Genomic DNA, 22,220 nt, shown 5'->3' on the forward strand with positions numbered 1-22,220 from the left:
CTTATCCTGTTCGCTGTTGACGTCTTCGTGTGGATGAACCACAGGAGAAGTGAAAACTGAAATTTATTTCCCGATCGGACCACGGAGACCGGAGTTGTGGCACTGGAAAGTTTGCGGCCTTCACCTCTTGGATCCTCGGCGCCAGAGTTGGCACGGTGCCCAGGGCGTAATTGAACAACAACGGCCTAAGGCAGCTGAGGCAGTCGGTCTGCTTCCACTTTCGCTTTCGTTTTTGTCATCTGGGTTGGATCCCGGGCCTTGGGTCGCCTCAATCGCTTCGAAAGCCTGTATCCTGATCGGTGCTTGGGCGTGCCGAACAATATTTGGAGTTTTGGCCTTGGACTGCACTATAAACTGTCTTTTTTGTCCATTTTTGTTCCTTTGCCTGAGAGCCATTTTGGACTTTCGCTTTCTTGACTCCTTGCTGCCCTAACATCTTGGTCGACATCCCTTACAGTTGGGTGTTGTCTACCGCTTTCTGGTTGGCCTGCTTGTGTCCCCCCCGCTGCTCTTGATTTGGATAATACCTGGGATTATTCCGAAATGGCGAACAAATCGGAGGGGGACAAACAGAGGTTGAAAACCACCAGACAGGGTGGCTATACCCAAACTAACGTGATGGATTGTTATGCTCAGGTTAAGGGGTCGTCCAGTGGACCTAGCCGATCGCTGGAGGAAGCGGGGGGTTCATCGACTCCGGCAACGGAACCGACTTTACAGGATGTGATGGCCGCCGTCGATGGTATCAAGTCTTCCCTCGGAAAGCAAATGGAGACCCTTGCTCATAAGTTGGATACAGTGGCGATCTATGTAAATTTGATCCATACGGACCTTACAAAAACCAATGAAAGGGTCAAATCGTTGGATAATAAAACATCAAGCTTAACTGCTGATGTCGTTGACCTGCAGACCGAGGTCCGTAACCTGAAATCCTCCAATGACATTGCTATCCGTCGCCTGGAGGAATTTGAAGGAAGGGCTCGGCGGAACAATGTCCGCATAATTGGTGTTCCGGAACAGGCGCAGGAGAAAGCGGCTGACCTCTTTGTTGAGGACCTTATTGTCAAACATCTAGCCCTCAAGGGACTGGCAAGTTTTTTACGGTGGAACAGGCTCATAGGATCCCGGGTGGCAGACTGAAGGTAGGAGCCCCGCCGAGGCCTATGATAGCGTGGATTTTCAACCTTCGGGATAGAGATGCTATGCTACAGGCTTCGCGGGCTGGTGGACCCTTGAAGTTCGAGAACTCTTCTATCAGTTTCTACCCGGACTTCACGCAGGCGGTCCAGAAACAGAGACTCAGTTTTCTGGGGGTAACAAGGAGACTACGAGATATGGGACTCAAATATGCCATGCTTTTCCCGGCCAAGCTGAGGATTGAATATAACGAACGGGTCCACTTCTTTGATAAGCCCGAGTTGGTGGCCGACTGGTTGGACACTCTGCCGGCCCGACAGGAACCAGAGAGTCAGTCTGGCGGAGCAGAGGGAGGACTTGAGAGGCAGGAATGAGTGCCATTTGCCTGGTCTCTGGGGACATTGGGAGGATTGCTACTGTGATGGATCCAATTATGATGTGCATCTGATTATTGTTCGAACGAGGGGTTGCGGGCTATCGGCGGGTCTTTCTCCTCCTCAGCCTTACTTCTTGTAGTTTAGTTTAGATGTGGGGGCGACAGGCACACTGCGAGTTGGGGTGGCTCTTTAGTCGTATGCAGGGGTGCAGGGTGGGGGGTGTTGTAATGGGTTGTTTTGGTGGGGGTTGGAGGGGAGTTTGGTTTTCAGGTTGCTGTTTTTGCAAGGTGCTCTATTGCTGGACTTTATCATTGATGTGCTAGACTCTGCTCGGGGCTGGATCCTCTTTCTCTTTCATGATGGGGGGTAGGGGGTTGAGGTTGATGAGTTGGAATGTTAACGGGCTGGGGGATAAGATTAAGCGTGGGGTGGTACTGCAGCTTCTGAAACGTCACTCCCCTGATGTTGTTCTACTACAGGAGACCCACTTGGTAGGGAAGACATGTCATGCCATGAACAGGAAGGGGTATCGTCTGGTTACCCACGCTGGGTTCTCCTCTGGGTCCAGGGGTGTTGGAATCCTTATTAAGAACGCTTTCCTACTTGAGGTGGACTCCAGGGTCCTTGACATTAGGGGACGCTATGCGGCTGTTTCGGGACGGTGGGAGGGCCCCACACTTTCCCTGGTCTCAGTTTATGTTCCTCCGGGCGTACAATCTACTACCTTTGCTGATTTGGGACGGGTCTTGCTCGATCTCCCCGGGGGATCTCTGATACTGGGGGGTGGGATTTTAACGCTGTGGTTTCCGGTTTGCTCGATAGACACCCCCCTAGGGACCTAAGGGGGGCGCTTGGTTAGCTACCTGACTTCATGGACACTCTGGGCCTGGTGGACTGCTGGAGATTGCTTCACTCTGATCAGCGGCAGTATACGTTTCACTCGGGCGCCCATGGTAGCCTCTCTAGGATTGATTATGTCTTGGTACCGGCTGCACAGGCGTTCTGTATTAAGGAGATCAGGCATATGGCCCGGGGTATTTCCGATCACTCCCCGCTGTGGCTTCGGTTGGAATTAGCATCGGGTACCGAGGGGTAGCCCCGATTAACCCTTGGTATCTCCGTAATCCCAAGACCTGCGGTGAGCTTGTAAAGGCTTTGGATCACTATTTCCAGGAGAATGAAGGTTCGGTTTCCTCCGCGGTCTCCTTATGGGACGCGTTTAAGACCGTTATTAGGGGTCAAGCTCCATCATTGATTGCTGGAGTCAAGAAGCAGAAAGAGGAAGATGTGGTAAAGATAGAGACTGAGATAGCTGACTTGGAACTAGCGCTAGACCAGGAGGTGACCCGTTCTAGATTGCATGTTCTGCAATTGAAGCAGCTGGAATATAAGACGTTGGTGAAGGAGGTTGTGAAGGCTCTTAGTCGGGAACAACAGGGGCGTCTTTATGATGTCTGGGACAAGGCAGGCAAATAGATAGCATGGTTGGATAGAAAAGATAGAGCAAGTTGTGTGGTACCAGAGATTGTGAGGAAATCAAAAAAAGGGATGGAAGAGGTGGTGCTGGTAGGCACCGAGGTGGGCACGTCCTCCTCTTGTCAAGGTACTTGTAATCAAAAAGGTCCACCTCCGAGAAGGTTATTGTGCATCCTGTTGGTGTTGGAATACAAATGATGTGTTAAGATACCCCTCACACACCAAAAGGGCCCTTGGTGTCATGCTTCATCATCGGGGTCTTCCCGCTCGGCTGCCGAACGGGGCAGTGCTGCAACAAGCGACTACACCGGAGCACCTTTTGAGTGAAGGTGCTATGTGAGTGAGTGGGAGTGAGTGTCAGTAGGGTCAGGGGTGATATAGTGATGTTAAAAAATACCTGGCCTAGTGTAAAGAAAAAATTATTTATTAGGCACTGGCTGGTATTATTAGAATAGGTGATGTCGGAAAGGTTAAGCTAGTTAGTGGGCTAACTTTCCTGTGCGGGTCAACATGTTTCGGGGCTCCATGCCCCTTCGTCAGGACCGGGGTCAGATCCCCCTGTCACTCACTAAATGTTGTGCCACAGTGCGTGTATGTACCCTAAACTGTAAGGTACTTACTCCTATCAATGTGTATTTTATTTTATTTGTTATATAAATACACAGCCCTTGCTAGTACTGGTATACTTGGTTGTATGCCTGAAAAACAAGAACCAGGTGTTAAAAGTGCGCGGATCCCAAAGCGCTTCGCTTAAAGGTACCTGTGAAAAAAAGTTTGTGGAAAGAAAGACTAATATACATAGTACATACAGATGCTGCTGGATGACCTATGGGAGGTAAACAGTTTTTCATCGAATCTGTAGACAAATATTGCTGGGTACGTAGTTTCAACTAAGGACAACACATAATCAAATACACACTTCAGTACATTATGGGAAAGTTTGTGCAAAGCGGTATATACATACTAGGCAGGGGGGGGAACAGTGCCCCATGAGCCAAAACTGAACAGACGGGTAATTGGAGGTTCAACTGCAGTTGGGGAGAAAAATGGGAAGAAAAACAAGAGGGAAGAAAATGTCTATTGGTTTTCTATATCTGTTCTGTAATGAGGGAAAAACGATATGGACAGCAAAGTTTTTGTGCCTATCCTTGATCGGCTATGCCGTACTATTACATTAGTCTTTCTTTCCACAAACTTTTTTTCACAGGTACCTTTAAGCGAAGCGCTTTGGGATCCGCGCACTTTTAACACCTGGTTCTTGTTTTTCAGGCATACAACCAAGTATACCAGTATCAGCAAGGGCTGTGTATTTATATAACAAATAAAATAAAATACACATTGATAGGAGTAAGTACCTTACAGTTTAGGGTACATACACGCACTGTGGCACAACATTTAGTGAGTGACAGGGGGATCTGACCCCGGTCCTGACGAAGGGGCATGGAGCCTCGAAACATGTTGACCCGCACAGGAAAGTTAGCCCACTAACTAGCTTAACCTTTCCAACATCACCTATTTTAATAATACCAGCCAGTGCCTAATAAATAATTTTTTCTTTACACTAGGCCAGGTATTTTTTAACATCATCACCCCTGACCCTACTGACACCCACTCCCACTCACTCACATAGCACCTTCACTCAAAAGGTGCCCCGGCGTAGTCGCTTGTTGCAGCACTGCCCCGTTCGGCAGCCGAGCGGGAAGACCCCGATGATGAAGCATGACACCAAGGGCCCTTTTGGTGTGTGAGGGGTATTTTAACACATCAAGTGTATTCCAACACCAACAGGATGCACAATAACCTTCTCGGAGGTGGACCTTTGTGATTACAAGTACCAGAGATTGTGACAGAGAGTGGAGCTATTATGACAGACCCACAAGAGATAGTGGTGTGTTTTGCTGATCATTTTCATACTGTGTACTCTTCCGTGTCTGATAGACCGGAGGAGGACTCGTGCTTATTGTTACGAGATATTGCCCTTCCGAGTCTCTCTGAGGAAGACAGGGAACGTATGAATGGTACAATCACTGCCGATGAGGTAGCATTAGCTATGCGTTCCGTAGGTTCTGGCAAAGCGATGGGTCCCAATGGTTTGCAGATAGAATTGTAAAAGCTCCGGCCTGACAAGATTGCTCCATATTTAAGGGATATGTTCCTAGAGTCCCGGGACCGTGGTTTTCTCCCCAGCGACCAGAGGTTAGCGACAATAGTTGTAATACACAAGGAAGGGAAACCGAGGAATAGGTGTGCCTCATACAGACCGATTTCTCTGTTAAATGCCGAACCTAAAATTCTTGCCAAGCTACTGGCTAATAGATTGATCAAAACCATTAGTGCCCTAATTCATCCGGATCAGTCTGGTTTTATTCTGCATAGAAACACAGCGTTGAACCTTCGGCGTCTGCACGGGGTTCTCGAAGGGGTGCAACGTTGCGTGAACCGGAATTTTGGCATCTTTGGACGCCACTATGGCGTTCGATACTGTGGAATGGCTGTATTTGTGGGCGGTGCTGGCTAAATTTGGTTTTGGGTCAGATTTTATTGGTTGGGTGCGGCTTCTTTATGCGGACCCCCTTGCTCAGATTGTGGTTAACGGTCGCGTTTCGGCTCCGTTTTGTCTCGGGCGGGGTACCCGTCAGGGTTGCCCGCTCTCTCCCCTTTTGTTCGCATAGGCCCTGGAGCCCCTCGCTGCGTGGATCCGTTGGGAGCCCTCCATGAAGGGTATTTACTGGTCTCCGGAGTACGAAGATCGAATCTCCCTATATGCGGACGACATCTTGCTTTACTTGACTTCCCCTAGGAAGTCTCTGATAGTTTTGTGTGATGTTTTGACTTCCTTCGGTAAAAACTCGGGCCTGATTATCAACTGGGCTAAATCTTATCTTTACGTCCTCTGTGGTGATACTCCGGTTTTGCCGCGTAACTGTCCCATTCAGATAGCCCAAAAGGGGTTTAAATATCTTGGTATTTATGTTTCGATGGACCCCCTGGTTCGTTATGAGCAAAACCTTCTCCCTCTCTTGAATCGGTTGAAACGAGATGTTGCGGGCTGGCGGAAGCTTCCGCTTTCGTTGCTTGGGCGAGCGGCCCTTTTTAAGATGATGTCTCTTCCTCGTTTTTTGTACGCCCTTCAGAACACGCTTGACATAGTTCCCACTAGTTACTTTCGGATAGTTGAGGGTCTACAGAGGAAACTGTTGTGGGATGGCAGACCTCGTATTGCGATTGCCAAATTGACACTCCCGTGGTATGACGGGGGCATTGCCCTTCCCGACATTAAAAGGTAATATTGGGCATCGCAGTTAGGGGCCATCAACCATGGTATGTATGGCCCGAGTTAAACCCTGGTTTCTCCATGGATAGGTGGTTACTTCCCGGGGGCAACTATTATAGGGCGCTATATTCCAAATCGGGGGTGAGGTCTTTGTCGGGGCCGACGAGGACGGCCGTACGGGTCTGGCAGGATGCCACTAGTGCGTTAGGTTGGAAAGATCGCTTGACCTTGGCGACCCCGCTTTTCGGATCTGATAGGTTTGGTAAATTGTGGAACACTAAGGGGTTCGACAAGTGGGATCTTATTGGCATCAACAGGGTGGGAGACCTCTGGGCCAAGGGACAGGTAAAGTCGTTTGCGGCCCTGCAGGTTCAGTTTGAATTGGGTGGGTCTGAGTATTTCCGTTATGCTCAGGTTCGTCATGCATTGACTTCAGTCTTCCCGGTTGGGGAGGAGATACCGGAATCTACCCCACTGGAGGACCGAGTGTTGGATGGTCATATGCCTGACAGTACCATCTCCCTGGTGTATAAAAAATTAATTAACCATAGGGCAGACCTACTGTCGAAATTGCGAGGTCAGTGGACCCGTGACGCCCTTGAGCTTGATGATGAGGACTGGCAATCGGCGATCTCCTCTCCCAAGGAGGTCGCGATTCCGGCACGACTCAGATTAGTTCAACTCAAAATACTACACAGGGTATATGTCACGGGTCCCCGTCTGGTCCGAATGGGCTTTTCTGAAGAGGGTCTGTGCCAACGGGGTTGCGGACAGATGAGTACGTTTCTCCACATCATCTGGGAGTGTAGGGAAGTTGCTGTTTATTGGAGGAAGGTCCACAAGGTCATTCAGGAGGTCACGGGTGTGGCTCTCTTGCCAGAAGCCAGGCGCTGCTTGCTAAATGTGTGGGAGCCCACCGACCATAATGTGGCTCAAACTCAATGGGTGACCCTAGGGGCTATGATCGCCAAACGTAATATTGCACAGCTATGGGGATCCCAGAGGCCCCCTACTCTTGGAGTATGGAAGGAAAACATGGATTGGTGCATGTTCAGGGAAAAACTGTATACCTGGCTCGGGGTCGTCCCCGGAAGTGGCACAAAGTATGGGGTCCTTGGAACCGGTATAGAGGTGACATATGTGTACCGCCTGTGACACCTGTCCTTGATATTCCGCTTTCCCCCTGACTCTGCATTAATTCTTGATTGCTTTAAGGTCTTTGATACTCGCTCTTCTCCTCCCACCCTCCCCCGTCAATGTGTTTTATCATTCTATTGTCTATATAATGATGTTCCGTCTTTGCGCAGTCTATGCACTTCATGTACATTGTTATCGCCTTGCTTGTTTTTTCTAATAAAAAGAAATATAAAAAAAAAGTCTGTCTTAAGACAAACTTAAGACAAAATCCTAACTTCTGTGAATACCAAAAGTAGTAAGTTTAGGATTTTGTCTTAAGTTAGTTCTGTGAATCGGCCCCTCGCTGTTCATTTAGATTCTCCTCAGTAGACCGAGCACCTTTGACTTTTCATGTGACACGTGGAATTCCTAAGCCTCTCCCCCAGTCTCTTCCACACATATATGAGAACATTCTGTAGAATTTTACAGCCACCAGATGAAGGAGAGCGCACACAAAGAGATAACACCCACGTCTGTATCACAATCACAGAATCAGAGAACCCCAAGAAATACCTAAACAGAGCTAATACAATATTCTCAAGTGCTGGAAAAAGAAGCATTGCTTAAACTTTGCCCGTCGTGGGCTCCCGCTGGGTCGTTACGTCTCTCTGGTCATCCTGAATCTTGCCGCCACTACTTGGCAGTTCGTGCTGGACTGTTCCCATGAGGCACAGGGTCAGACTGATTTGCATATGCCCATGTCTGAACTGGGGTGGCTGAGTGAGCTAAAGAATGATGATGGATTAAACCCAGATCAGTTGACTGGGGGTGAGTGTTTGATCTGCTCAAACGCTCCGTCCATCATCCCATTTTGTATCGCTTTGTTTGCCCTAAGTTGGCAGGGTATGCTCAGACGTGAGTCCCTTGATCACTTGGCCACTGGATTCAAGATAGCCTGGCTGATGAGGATTATGAATCTGAAACCGGTCCCAGGATGCTTGTTTCCGGTCCAGGGAAGATATGGGTTGGCAGTTCGGGCTGGACTGTTCCCATGAGGCACAGGGTCAGACTGATTTGCATATGGCCATGTCTGAACTGGGGTGGCTGAGTGAGCTAAAGAATGGTGATGGATTAAACTCAGATTAGTAAACTGGGGGTGAGTGTTTGATATGCACAAACGCTCCGTCCATCATCCCCTTTTGTATCGCCTCTATAGAGGGGCAACAATTCACAGATCCTCACTCAGGCCCTGGAACCTTTACTTACTTTCATCGTGTAAAATAATTGGCACCTTTTTTTGGCTGCCTATTTTACTTCAATAATTAAAATATTAAACAATTCATAAATAAAGGTGCTCTTTCCCTGCACTCTTCATACGTTTTGTATTAAAAGAAGTCCCACATTTGTTCTGTGTTAAAATTGTGCTTAAGGCAAAAATACTAATTAAATTAGTAGCAATTAATTGTGTGATGTTCCCTTTCTACTAGTATGTAACTGCCATGGTCATGCCACCGACTGCTACTATGACCCTGAAGTAAATCTGCGTGGGGCGAGTCTGAACATTCATGGGCGGTACGAAGGTGGAGGGGTCTGCATCAACTGCCAGGTATGAATGAATGAAAACACAATTGATATACAGCTTTTTTTGGATCCCATCCTCTTTTTTCACATTCAAAACTGATTATATCAAATTTAAGAGCCATGTCACTAACTGTTCCATACCTCTAGCTTCTCATCAGCTGTCTCTTTAATGGGCAAGTACTATCAGGTACTGAATAACTGCACTTCTTTATTTTTAAATGGAGTGTACCAACTCTCCTAAGCAGGGGTGCACTGTTTTTAATTGAAGCATACTAGCACTTCTCAGTTGCAAGCAGATACTTTAGGATAGTACCTGCACTTCTGTGTTCCCACTTCAAGCACTGCTCCAAACATGTTATTTACGAACTATATAGGTTTCATGAGGGATGTAATAAGTAGTGCATAGAGGGGGCATAAGTTATAGTTAGCTCAGAAAACTAACACTTATCAATTTCAGTGTTTTTGTGATTTTTATTTTATGTCAGTTCAACACCTATGAATAATATCAGGTTTTTTTAATGAAAGGTATGATCTTATTACAATACCTAATTGTAATGTCACTTTATCCTTGTTTTTTTTACTGCTTTTCTGTAGTTTTTTTTATCATATTCAGCCAACAACCTGCTTGCACACCAGAGTGTTGGATGCAGGGAATGGCCTTTGACAAGTGCATGTTCCCAACCATGCCACAGGTGCCCAAACTCCCTGTGGACAACTAAGCTACATTTTCTTTCTTTTTCAATTCTTTTTTTCAGCAGTGCAGTCCTCCTGTGATATCCATAATACCCCAAAGTACGTGATACAGTGATGCTGGCACTAATCTGGGATATCATGGTAGTGAAGCTAGAGTGGTCGCTCCTATGGGAGTTCTGCAGTACCTCATGTAAAGGCCACGCATGGTCCCACAGGAGCATCACTGGGCCCATGACCCAAAGAAGCAAAATAATTATTTTGGACCCTGGGGTTGTTCTGATGTTTTCCTGGGGGGCAGTGTGTCCCTATACTACCCCCTTATATCCTAAATCTCAAAGATTTTCAGGACACAGTGATGGAGTCCCAGGGTCCTCTAATGGAGGCTGCAACATTTCCTTCTCAGTTGTGGTCAGCCAATCGGATCACTTGTTACTGCTGGATCCTACGTGAGAATGACTGCACACTGGAAGGCTTCCACATATGTGGGTGATGAAAGGCATGTAAATATAGCACCAAGGTAAAAGAGTTGAATGTACCATACAGCAGTAGGAAGAAAAGTCTAAAGACATTTTATAACACGTGGGACAGGCTATACAGTATATGCACGTAAGTGCCCATGTAGGAGGCTCTACGTGGGAAGCACGCTACAACCTGTGCAAAAACGCATTTTAGAAAATATGCCTGCAATAAAAAAATAATGACAGGCACTGTCCAGTGGCACATCACTATCATGATAAGCATCTAACACAATTATTACAGATTGGGTACTTTGGAAAAGATAAGGTACTCACAAATCCAAGAGGTGGTTGATAGAGAACCGACCCTCGGAGTATTGGAATATACATGTATCTTGGATTTAGAGACAAAACAACCAGGGGAGCTGAATGTAGAAGAGGAAAATAATATACACTTGCAATGTATTACCAATAAATATAAATATATGTTTGTTCTGGATACTCTTGGAATTTTAATGCAATTGTCTTTACCCAATGCTGGATCTTTCTCCAGTAGAAGGATAGAGCATTCATATTCATGGACTGTGATTCAGCACTCTCCAACTAGAATGAGAATACACTTTGTCTAAGTTTATTTGACTCTAATTGAGACACTAAGAGGAGATGTCTCAGTGCTAGCCCACTGGGGTAGTATCTGAAGCTGGTAACTCTATAGGGTATTAAAATGCACTTAGCTACAAACAGCCATCAATCTATGCAATTTAACTATTTTAATATGGACTGCATTTCCCATGAGGAATAGACGGGGATGTGACTTAAAGGTTTATGCAGTAGGAATTATTGAATATGAAATGCACAGCCTGATGTGGCTGGGTCAGATGCTGTTAACATGTACTGACATCTTTGTCTGAATACTACATATGCTGCTAAGAAGGCAACAGAATGGTATATGCAGAGCTTTAACTGTGCAGAAAAAGAACCCATTGATCAACTATTTTGTTCAATCACAGGGACAGAGTAGAAAGGGACAGCCAGCATGGGCAAGATGGGCATATGCTAATGAGCTGACATATAAAACCTGATGTAAAGAGGGTCTGGCACCATACTAATTCCTTTATTGCGGGAACAAAAATGAAATATGATAGCTCACTAGGGCATGATGGGTTGTTGTTATGAAATTAATGGGAAAACCCAATGTTAAGTGTTTCTAGCAGTAATGAATGTATCTAATAATACATATTGTATTGAAATATTCAATGGATGTAACTGTAATAAGATAGGAGAAAGTATATAAACATGTCTAGCTAATATGTATTAGCCATATTAGACTGAGCAACTTTTTTTAAGATGGCAGCAGTTTTGATAAGTAAGAAGAGAGGCTCTATGTACATCGCTTATGTCTATGGCACTTTTTTTTACTGTTGCACTTTATATGGAGGGGGCTAATGCTGAAAAACACAAATCCGATAAAGTTGTGTTGCAGAAATGCATTCTTGTTGTCACATTCTGCCAATAAATACCTGGGAATCTAGAATCCCTGTAGAAAAACCTCTTTCTAATTTCTTTATAACAGGCGACGTGATGTGCTCGGTCACCTATTATAAAGAAATTATGTCCGTCTGAACTCAACTGTAATATAGCCTTATAGCCCGCCGTAGCAGTCTATACCGGCTATTAAAGGCCCGCTGCAGGACTTTAACAAGGCAGCGGGGCTTTAATAGCCGGTATAGCCCTGCTATGAAGGGCAATAAGGCTATTCAACATTCTGCCACTAGAGGGCAGAATGTTCTAACAAATTAAACAAAGGCTTCAGGGAGCGCGAGGGGATTGAAATCCCATCAGGCTCTCTCAAGCCTTTATTCACAGCCATAAAAAAGCATTGGAATGTTGGAGCTCCGGGCTTATACAAGCCATTATAGGCCCGGACCTACTCCATTGTTTTCAATGGAGCTTCCAATGTTCTAATAACTATTAGAACATTGGAATGTTGGGAGCTCCATTGAAAACAATGGAGTGCTCTGGGTTTATAATGGCTGGTATAGGCCTGGAGCTCCAACATTCCAATGTTTCTTTGTTCACAGCTCTGGCTGTGAACAAAGGCTTCAGGGAGCCTGAGGGGATTCCAATCCCCTCACGCTCCCAAAAGGCTTTGTTTTTTCGTTAGAACATTCTGTCCTCTAGTGACAGAATGTTCTAATAGATAGGCTATACCGCTATTAAAGTCCCTCTCCCTTGTTAAAGGAAGATAAGACATAAGAGCACTATTATAGTTAAGTTCTGATGTCACATTGCCTGCTGCCAGATCCAGGAGCTGAAGGGAAAGGCCGCTCAGGTCAGGGAGTATAATTAAATCAGCTGTTTAGTGCCTTAACCACAGCGGCAATTCTGCTGCAGTGTGGGCGTTCTAATGAGTGGGCGGGGCTGAGACAGCCGTTGGCCGTTCGCTGCACTAGGGAGAGCACGGAAGGGGTTAAGGAACAAAACAAAATGTTGTTTTATTTTCTTTTGTTCTGTTTCTTTAGCTGTATAGTGACAAGCAGAAGAGAGATATATTTATGGCAACATGTTTATTCTTTACACTTCTTAGGAAATTATAAAAAAAGTTAGACTCTTTCTGCATGTTTCCTAGCATTCTGAGCTACAGGGCTTTTAAAAAAAACTGATTCTAATATCTTTTTGCAGAAAATATCCAACAGCATTTTTGAAGTGTTCAATTTTGCACTAGAGATTGTATTTTTAATATTCATGTTTACAAAAATGCTTGCATTTTTATGTGAAAGAGCTACACACCAGGATTTTAGTGGTTTGTGGGAAAGGAGGTGGTGTTACAATGTATTATGAGGAATAAAGTACCCACGCTACACATAAGGATATTGCAAGTCACCTCAGTGTTCCATAAATTTATAAAAGAATGAAGCCTTCGTACCTATATTTGGTCATGGAACTCCTCAGTGACTTGCAATATCCTTATAATGGACTCCTAACCTCCCTTTACCTTTACCTTTCCCTCCCCGAACCCTAAATTTACTCTTATCTCCCTATACCTCTACCCAAGCCTGAATACTACATTTACCCCTACTTCCCTTTACCACCCCCTAGACCCAAAAATCACTTTTACCTCCCTTTACCTCTACCCACACCTATACCCCCATTTTTTAAAATAACATTGAAAGTGATATTATTTGAACAAAATATAATACCTGTATTGTAAAATATCACGTGGTAAAGGATTCTTTGTAAAGGCAAACAAACATCCCTTTCACGTATCTACCTGGTACTTACCTGTGTGGTAATTTCCTGCATGGTAAAAGATATGTGGTAAAGGCTGCACACCGTCGAGAGGATCCTAGCCAAAGAGCGACTTAAGACCCCAAAAATGTAATATATCAGCACTGCTCATCAATTGTCTGAAAATATGTTGTCACTCCAGGCTCATCCCTCTTTACGATCTTGATGTCACAGTGGTTCCTGTCCATCAGAAGACAGAAATCCATGTTCAAATGGTGACAGAGGTGGAAATGTCAACACAAGTATATGACATATATGACATTCAAATATCGAATAACATAACATAACATAACATCTGAGAGCCCAGAACCAGCTCAGGCATATTCACACTCCCAACATTTGGAAGATAAAAAGGCTAAGGCATTAATATAACTGAGACTGGGGGTCATTAGCAGTTCTTCTTTGATGGCATGGGATGCTATTTATCTGCTTTAGAAGAGTTTGACACCAGGCGTCTTATGTATATTGTACCCTGTCCCACTATGTGCTGTGCTGGGATAAGCCGGTTAGTGAAAGGTGGACCAGCTGTTTCAAGCCGCCAGTCCACCATTTACTGTGCATGCAGCACACCACCCTGCATTACGAAGGGGCGCTGAGATCTGTTTTCAGGATAGTTGGGTGAGTTACTGCGCTCACCTGCAAAAGGGGCCCTGGTGGGTTCTAGAGCTCCCTTTCTTCCTTTCAAGGAGCACAGTCAGTAAGCCTCCTAACAGTCTCATTGCCTTTGTGCCCGCGTCCCTAATAAAATTCTCTCATTCCACACCACCATGAAAATGAGGGGAAACCCCCTTGAGAACTCATTGGTGCACATTGACTGTCAGGCACATCTCTATTAACGAAGGGGCCACGCAGGCATCTATGTACCCATGCCCACAAATCAGATAAAAGCACCCTATGAGCACACAGGGGACCCTCCATGACACTCCTGTTGGCTGTCATGAGAATGGATCCTAAGTAAGGGGTGTTATTGTATTTGGCTTCTGAATGCTTCTTCCAGGGCTTTGTCAAAAACAGGTAGAGTAGGTAAAGGGCAGGCATTGTTAGGGTTAAAAGAGGATACTAGGTTACATTATCGAATACTCTTTAACTCCTCTGTATTTTGTTGGTTAGGAAGGGAGCGGAGGCAAGCTCCTAGTAGGATAGAGCTGATTTACTAGGCAAGGATACATATAGCAGTTTTGACTATGCTGGTGGGGCATTGATTGAGGGGACATATAATCAGGCACATGCATCAAAGGATTTTGTGATCGCAAACAGTGCGAATCGTAAAAATCGTCCGTTTGCGATCGCAAAATCTGCGTTTGGAATGCATGAAGGGTGAAGGCCCTTGCAATTTGCAATTGCATTTAAGGAATCACATTTTGCGATTCCTTAAATGCAATGCATGAAACCTTAAAAAATTGCGATTTCACAATTAGGGGGAGCAAATTACCATGAGGTTGAACCTCGTGGTAACTTGCGAAAACTTTGAAAAATGCACTTTTGTGCATTTTTCAAAGTTTCATGTTGTGCACACACAGGGCATGTGTGTGCACAACATATGTGCACAGATTAATTTCAGGGGTGCAACAGGGTGTCCTTTGGACACCCCTGCACCCTTGAAATTGCATTCTCAATTTGCGATTCGCTAATTGCTAATCGCAAATTGAGAATGTCTTCCCATTCATTCCTATGGGCCTCTGGGCCCATAGAAATTAATGGGGAGGTATTCCTTAATTTAGATTCGCAATTTGCGAGTCGCAATTAAGGAATTTTAAGAAATCGCAAATTTTTCAGCGATTTCTTCATGCATAGGCTTTTGCGATTTCTTAATTGCGATTTCTAAAAAATCGCAATTAAGAAATTGCAAAAGCCAACAATGATGCATGTGCCTGATAGTGTTTTTTGTTTTTATTTAGCAGCTTAGTGGTTTGAGTAATGGAACATACCTTTAAGGTGGGGACAAAACAGAGCCCTGAAAACATAAATCAACCCATCACTCAAAGAATTATCATGTCTTTTAAAGAGCAGACCTGAAAGTAAAAAAAACATGTTTATAGTATCTCTCCTTAGATAAATAGTATTCAATCCGTTCTCTAAGAATAAACCTCGGAGTTCAGAATTGTTGTTTGACCTTTTATGGACCTTCACTTACCGAGGCATTTTGGTAAAAGCAGGCTTATGCAGTGATGTAACTGGTCTTAACCACACTGACCTATTGTTCGCTGCTTTTGTGAGGGATTTTGTTTGAACAGTTGGCAGTGGTCCTCGAAAGGCAGGGCTCAGGAAGGTCAGCCAAGTCCCTTAGTATTCTCAAGCATCCTTGCATGCAGGCTTCCTGTAGAAACGATGCTCTTATCTGATACAGTGGCAGCACAGCACGGTTCACAGTTATTCATCAACATTAACATGTGATTTTTTATTTAATCTGTATAGAAAATTACTTGAATGAAAGTCAGTACACACAAGTAACCACAACTGCACGTTTTAATTTCTCTATAAATGCATAAACCAGAAAAGGGAGAGAAAATGGAAGGTGTAGAAAAGACATTTATTTATCACCCAAAAAGTACAACATTCTAAACAGGGTGTGAGAGGTGGACTGTGAATGTGAAAAAGATAACAAATTCCACAAGTACTCTGGGATACAGGAACAATTGGTTTATGTAGAAAACCTCAATGGGGTACTAATACTCTATTCTCTGAAAAGGTGACTAGTGTGCGTAAAGTGTTTTACTTCTTAGGAGGCTGAACCCTTACTCCCCCTAGGTTGGCCTGTTTCATCATAACGTCTGCTCCGGACCCGCCAACATGTTTCATCCCACTCAATCATCCCCGAAAATAGGGCTCAAGCGATGGAAAAATATAGAGCGGTATGATCAAAGCCTCTGCTGAAGAAGGCGCGTTTTTGTGAAATATTGATGTTTATTTATTTATTTATTTATTAATACAATTTGTAGAGCGCAAACTTTTGCCCGTGGGCGTCTTGGCGCTAAGATTACAACATAGGATCTCTGAGTGGTAGCAGCATTTATCCATAAGGGGTCATTACTGGTTAAACAACCATGTGTTCACCAGTTTCCTAAACTGGAGAAGAGATTGAGCCGATCGTTTCTAACTAACTCGCTCAAACAAGCAGGGACTAAGGGCCTTATTACAAGTTCGGCAGTCGTGGACGAGTGGCGGGCACTGCCGCACTGGCAGTGTGACCGCCGCATTTTGAGTGCGGCGGTTCCACCTCCACACCTTTACAAGATTGCCACAACCGCCGGATATCTGCGATCCCTTGGTGGTGGGGCAGCATACTGGCCAAGGAATATGCTGGCAGTGCCGCAGCAGCACTGCCAAGCATATTCTGAGTTTCCTCACCACCAAAGTTTTCATGTCGGTGAACCCGCCATGAAAACTGTGGTTGTGAAGAAACAACGAGGGCCCTACGAGGTCCCCCCTGTGTCCTCAGGGCCATGGGATGTATGCAGGAGGGTTCATGCTGTGCTCCCCCAGTGTGCAATCACCCTCTTTCCTGCACGGCTTGAATGTAGAGTCCATGCTGTGCAGGAACGGCCTTTGGAACTCCCATTGCGGTTCCTTTTTAATAGGCCCTGCCTTGAGACCGCCAAAGTGCTGCCTGCCAGACACAAGAAAACTCGTAATCTGGCGGGCGCTGTTCACACAGCTTTGCGGGTGTGGCAACGGGGTTGTGGCGGGGCTGCCCCTCTGCCAAAGTCGTAATTAGGCCCTAAGACAATGAGTCTGACTATTATTTTTTCTAGTGACTTCTGGATGTTTACATTACGACAAAAAAGCACAGTATGTGTTGTAAAATGTGTTTGCTGTTTGCTTTCTAAAATATTGCCAATTAGACACACGCATAGAAATATATTAAAAAAAGAATTAAAGTAAGCCTATACGTCGTTTAAATGGACTAATGCATCTGCTGCAGGGGTTCAAATCCCAGATGATCCACTCAGCTTTTCATCCATCTGAGGTCGATAAAATGAGTACCATTGAGTTGAGTAACAATAAACATCCGTTATTCAGCGCCAAGATGCTTACGGGTGAACATGCGCATTCCAAATACATGTCATGTCATGAACGCCATTGAATACATTTATGGCATTTCACAAAAGTATTTATAAGTATATTAAGTACTACTTTTGTAGTCCCACGTCACATCCTCGTAAATGGCTTTGTTGATTGCTCTGACATATCCACCTCCTTATAAATAAAAGTGCAAAGAGGGCAATGTTTTTTCTATTTATAGTAATTTGAAAATTAATATACCCTGTAACTCACATTTTATTTGTTTTCAGGCCAAATCACAAAGGCATAAATGAGCACATAGAGAAAATGCCATAGCGGTACTACCTCAGGCACTCAAAAAGATGTTTGGGAATTAGAACCATTAAGGTGTGAGCAGCACAGTGAAGCATGCTGTAGGAATCTATGGGACTGAGTACGTGAATGTGTTGGTGGATGTAGGAGAGAAGCACTAAACAAGTTGTTGCAAATGTTGTTGTGATCGAATATCTGAATAGATGTCGGGTTCTGGCTCTGTAATTCACGGTTGGGGAGTGCTGACTGCTGTTTGGAATAAGCAATATTTAGAGTTCAATGAGCTCCTCGGGCCTCTGGGTCCCGTGCCACTGCACCTGTTGCAAAAATGTAAAGCTACACCCATGTCTGCTCTTGATGTAGTCTCACACGGAGCTCCACCCTTGATATTCCAGGCCCACTGAGTCCCCTGCTCCTAATCTCCACTGTGATATGATGTCTAGCATATTCACTTGAATGGGAGGGTCCCTGGGCAGGGCCAAGAGGTAAAAAAAACAACAGTTAGTTCCAAAAACCTGCATTTTTGTCAGTACCCTTCCAGTATGCTTGGTTTTTGAATAATATTTTTCCTAGACCTACATAACTTAGATTTGTAGTATTAGATTTAGTTATACATTCATTTTCAAAATATGTTTCATTTTTCACAAAATAATTTTATTTATATATTTGAGTCACAGAAAAGAACAGTAGGATATAAAATAAACTCGGCACAGTGAGTATAAAACCACATGCATTTTAGAATCTTCCTCCGTCTCCCCCTTATTTCTGTTGGTTGTCTTTTATCACACCGGTATATGTTTGCACCTGGACTCAGGCTAGTCTATATACAACTCTTTTTATAGTCTATTTACTCTCTGTTTACGACATGTGTAATCGTATCGCTGCCTACTCTGTTAATAACTCTGTCAATAATATTCTATTATTTGTATACAATTTACTTTTATTTTCTATGCTTCTATATAGAATCTACATGTCTTCCTGTTCTATCTGATATATATATATAAAAAACCACTAAGAGGTAAAAAAAAAAGAATTGGAACATATTATTAACGGATAATACCATCAGAGAAGATTTATCTTCAAGTCCGTTAGTTACTTATCGGAAAGCTAGAGCCTTAAAGGATGATCTAGTACATAGTCATCATGTGGTCAAAACTAATGCATCTAGTAAAATACCTCTTAGTGGTTTTTTCCCATGTGGTCGATGTAAGGCCTGTAAAATCAGCAAAAGGACCCTCACATATATCATTCCAGGTTTGAAATTCCGTAAGAACATAACAAAGTTTCTGACATGCACAACACCTTATGCTATCTACTGTTTCGTATGTCCCTGTGGGTTAAGATACGTCGGGAGCACCATCAATCCTGTAAAATTACATATACTAGAACACATGCCTGCTATTAATAACGTCGATGAATCCTATCCCGTGGCAAGACACTTTAATAATTTGCATGGACGCAACAGGGATCTGTTGGCCTATTTTTGCCTGGATAGTGTGCCACCCCTTCCACGAGGTGGAGACCGTCTACAAAAAATGCGGCGACTAGAGTCACGCTACATTATAGATTTGCAGAGTAAGAGTCCTTTTGGGCTCAACACACATGAAGAATTAGCAGTCCATTTGGGATATTAACATTCTATATGGGGATAAACTGTCTTTTGTATTATAATATGCTGTATAAAATTTGCTATCGATTTTTGCTTTTTCTCCATCCCCTTCCCCCTTCTTTTTTATTTTCTCTTTGCTTCTTGAACTGACATTTTAACAATACAATGTATTTCTTTCACAGTATGAATTGTTATGGTTTAGCCCATCTGTGGGCAATATGAATTGTTTAGTGATTTACGCCCATCCAGGGCTATAATGAATTTGTGGGAATATTTCTATAGTAGAAATATGGTTAAGAAGAAAGAGTATCGAATTGTACTTACTTTACCCCACTTTTTGAACAAGCATGATAATTGAATTGTAATTTTTCTTTTCATTTTTCATGTTAGAATAGTACTTCCATGATGGCGCTATTTTAGCTATCGGACAGTCCTTTCTTTATGTTCATGCCATGTTTACTGTGACAAAAGCACTGTGATTTAAATGGAATGGCGGCGCGTTCTCATTTGCAATTGACGAAGGCTCATCGCCTAAACGCGTCTTGTCTGTGCTGGTGGCCAAATAAAGGATTGTTGGCTTTATACCCCCCTGCGAGTGCTGTTTCTATTTCACAGTGTATTGTGAGAGGATTGTGGCAGCGAGAATATATATATATATATATATATATATATATATATATATATATATATATATATATATATATTCACACTGCTGCAAAGCGCTCTATCACCCGAAAGGGTCTTGTTTGCACTACATAAAATAAATATCACAAACATTGTGAAGATCACAATTGGACATAGAAAGATAATACAATTATTTTGTGGAGCAAATCAACTATGAAAAACTCAGTCACTTCTTCGTGTTGGATTTCACACAATATTAATCATGAATATTCTGTATAAAATCTTATAGGACTCTGACTTTGATACAGCAAAGAATATGTGCGGTAAGAGTAAAAAAGACAAAGGACCTTATTATGAGTTTAGCGGTGCGGGAACAAGACCACTCCACTCCCGCACAGCCAAGCCCATGTTTGAACAGCCCATCAGATAAGGAGTTTTCTCCTGTCTGGCAAGCTATTTTTTGGACATCCTTACACTGCATTGTGTGTCTTGGCTTCCTGTGCCAAGAAGCTGTCATAGATATTCCACCGTGGTATTTGGAATTTGAGTTGGCGTCTGTGTCCGGAGCAATGTACTCTGCCAACCCAAGTATCTTTTAAATAATCCATTAGGGTAATTCGTTTGTGTTCATTTTGTTGGTAGAAAGGGCTCTCTATTAGTAAATTGTAGTGATTGGCTGCCTCAGGGATAGGGACATAGGCAAGTGCTATAATTGTTTTTCATTTAAAGGCAAATTGACTGCTTGTAGCATATTCTACTCTTAGTGCAGATTGTTGGAGGTTTCTCCATGGGCTTTGATTGAAATCGTAGTAATAGACTTGTATGGCTGAGTGGAAGTACATAAAATGGTTTGACTCATGGCTTGTTCAAATCTATGATTATGTTTTGTGGGTATTAGTTTCTTATTTTATGTCAATTGTGGTTTGAGAGTTCGTAGTAAGTGCTACAAGTGCTACATTGCTTATTTCTTAGTACAGCATATATATAAAAGGGATATTTGTGTTTTGATATTCACCATGTATGGTAAGTTTTGGTTATCATATGACAGGTGACAGGAATGTTTTCTCATTACGTGTAATTTTTAAGGGACTTATTGTGACTACGGCTGTCCATTGGAACATCGTAGTCATTGTGGGGGTCACACCACCCCCTCCAATGTGGCACTGTGCGCCGCATTAGGACTGCAGTGGTCAGACCCCCACAGGACCCCTGCAACTGCCAGGGATCAAGGATCCCTCGATGGTCGTGCAGCGGTCAGGGATAGTAATATACTGGCGGTGCAGCTGTGGCACCGCTGAGCCTATTACAAGTTGCCTCCCTGTCTCCGCCATGAAAAAGTGTGGCGGAGAGGCAACAAAGGGGGCCCTGACAGGCCCCCCTGCTGCTACCGGGCTGGGGGTACATGCACAGGGGCACAGTTTGTGCTCTTTGTATTTTTGCACCCCAGTTCCTGGACAGTGTGACATATATGCCACACCATGCAGAAAGGTGCAGTCGGCGGTCTGGCAGGTGCGGTCTGCCTGTTAGGCTCCACTATGGGCCTGACAGACTGTCACCATCAGACTGACACAGGACCACCTGCAAGATCAGGAAACTCCTGATCTGGTGGGCGGTCACACCACAGGTTTGGCGGTCCCACAGCGGACAGCACCTTGCATCATCCGTTGTGGGACCGCAAAACTCGTAATAAGGCCATAAGTGTTCATGTATTTCTAAATGTTGGCTTTCCACTGCCCTGTTGATGGCGGGGAGCCCATCACGAAAACGGTGGTGGAGAGACAACAAAGGGGGTGCTGCAACTAGACCTGTGGGTATATGTCCCCCTGGATTTGCACCCCCAGTTCCTGCATGGTGTGGCATGTATGGCACAGTCGGCACTCTGAAGGCAGCATCTGCATGTTGGGCTCTTTTATGAGCCTAATAGACTGCTGCCGTCAGACCGCCACCGCAGCATCACCCGCCAGACCAGGATTGAACTCCTAATCTGGCGGGTGAGCACACCACAGCTATGGTAGTCCATTAGTGGATGGCCCGTTGGCGGCACTGCTGTAGGACTGCCAAAGACGTAATAAGGCCCAGATGGTCCAGAAAGGGCTGCAGCACTGGTTGTGTTACCCTGAGTGTGACAAGAAGAAAATGGCTCACGGCTTGCCACTGCAGACTGGAAGGGCAGTGTGTACACTGCCAGTTTGACTTTGACATTAAAACCAATGGCAATGTCACCACTACCGTAACATTATATATAAGACTCCCCTACTGATATGATATGAAGTCCT

General features: G+C 44.3%; 1 protein-coding gene across 1 annotated transcript in view; it reads left to right on the forward strand.

Annotated features, from left to right (window-relative positions):
- Positions 1 to 543: 543 nt before the first annotated feature.
- Positions 544 to 22,220, forward strand: part of LOC147660957 (laminin subunit alpha-5-like) — a gene marked incomplete at its 3' end in the record, with an annotated part of 218,421 nt that continues 196,744 nt past the window's right edge. The window contains exons 1-3 of the mRNA XM_086951410.1: positions 544 to 1,089; positions 2,646 to 2,982; positions 8,868 to 8,986. Coding sequence (XP_086807536.1) covers positions 544 to 1,089; positions 2,646 to 2,982; positions 8,868 to 8,986 — 1,002 coding nt within the window. The remainder of the gene's footprint in view (positions 1,090 to 2,645; positions 2,983 to 8,867; positions 8,987 to 22,220) is intronic.

This window comes from Lissotriton vulgaris, unplaced genomic scaffold (assembly GCF_964263255.1).
Source record: "Lissotriton vulgaris unplaced genomic scaffold, aLisVul1.2 SCAFFOLD_3097, whole genome shotgun sequence".
NCBI lineage: Eukaryota > Metazoa > Chordata > Amphibia > Caudata > Salamandridae > Lissotriton > Lissotriton vulgaris.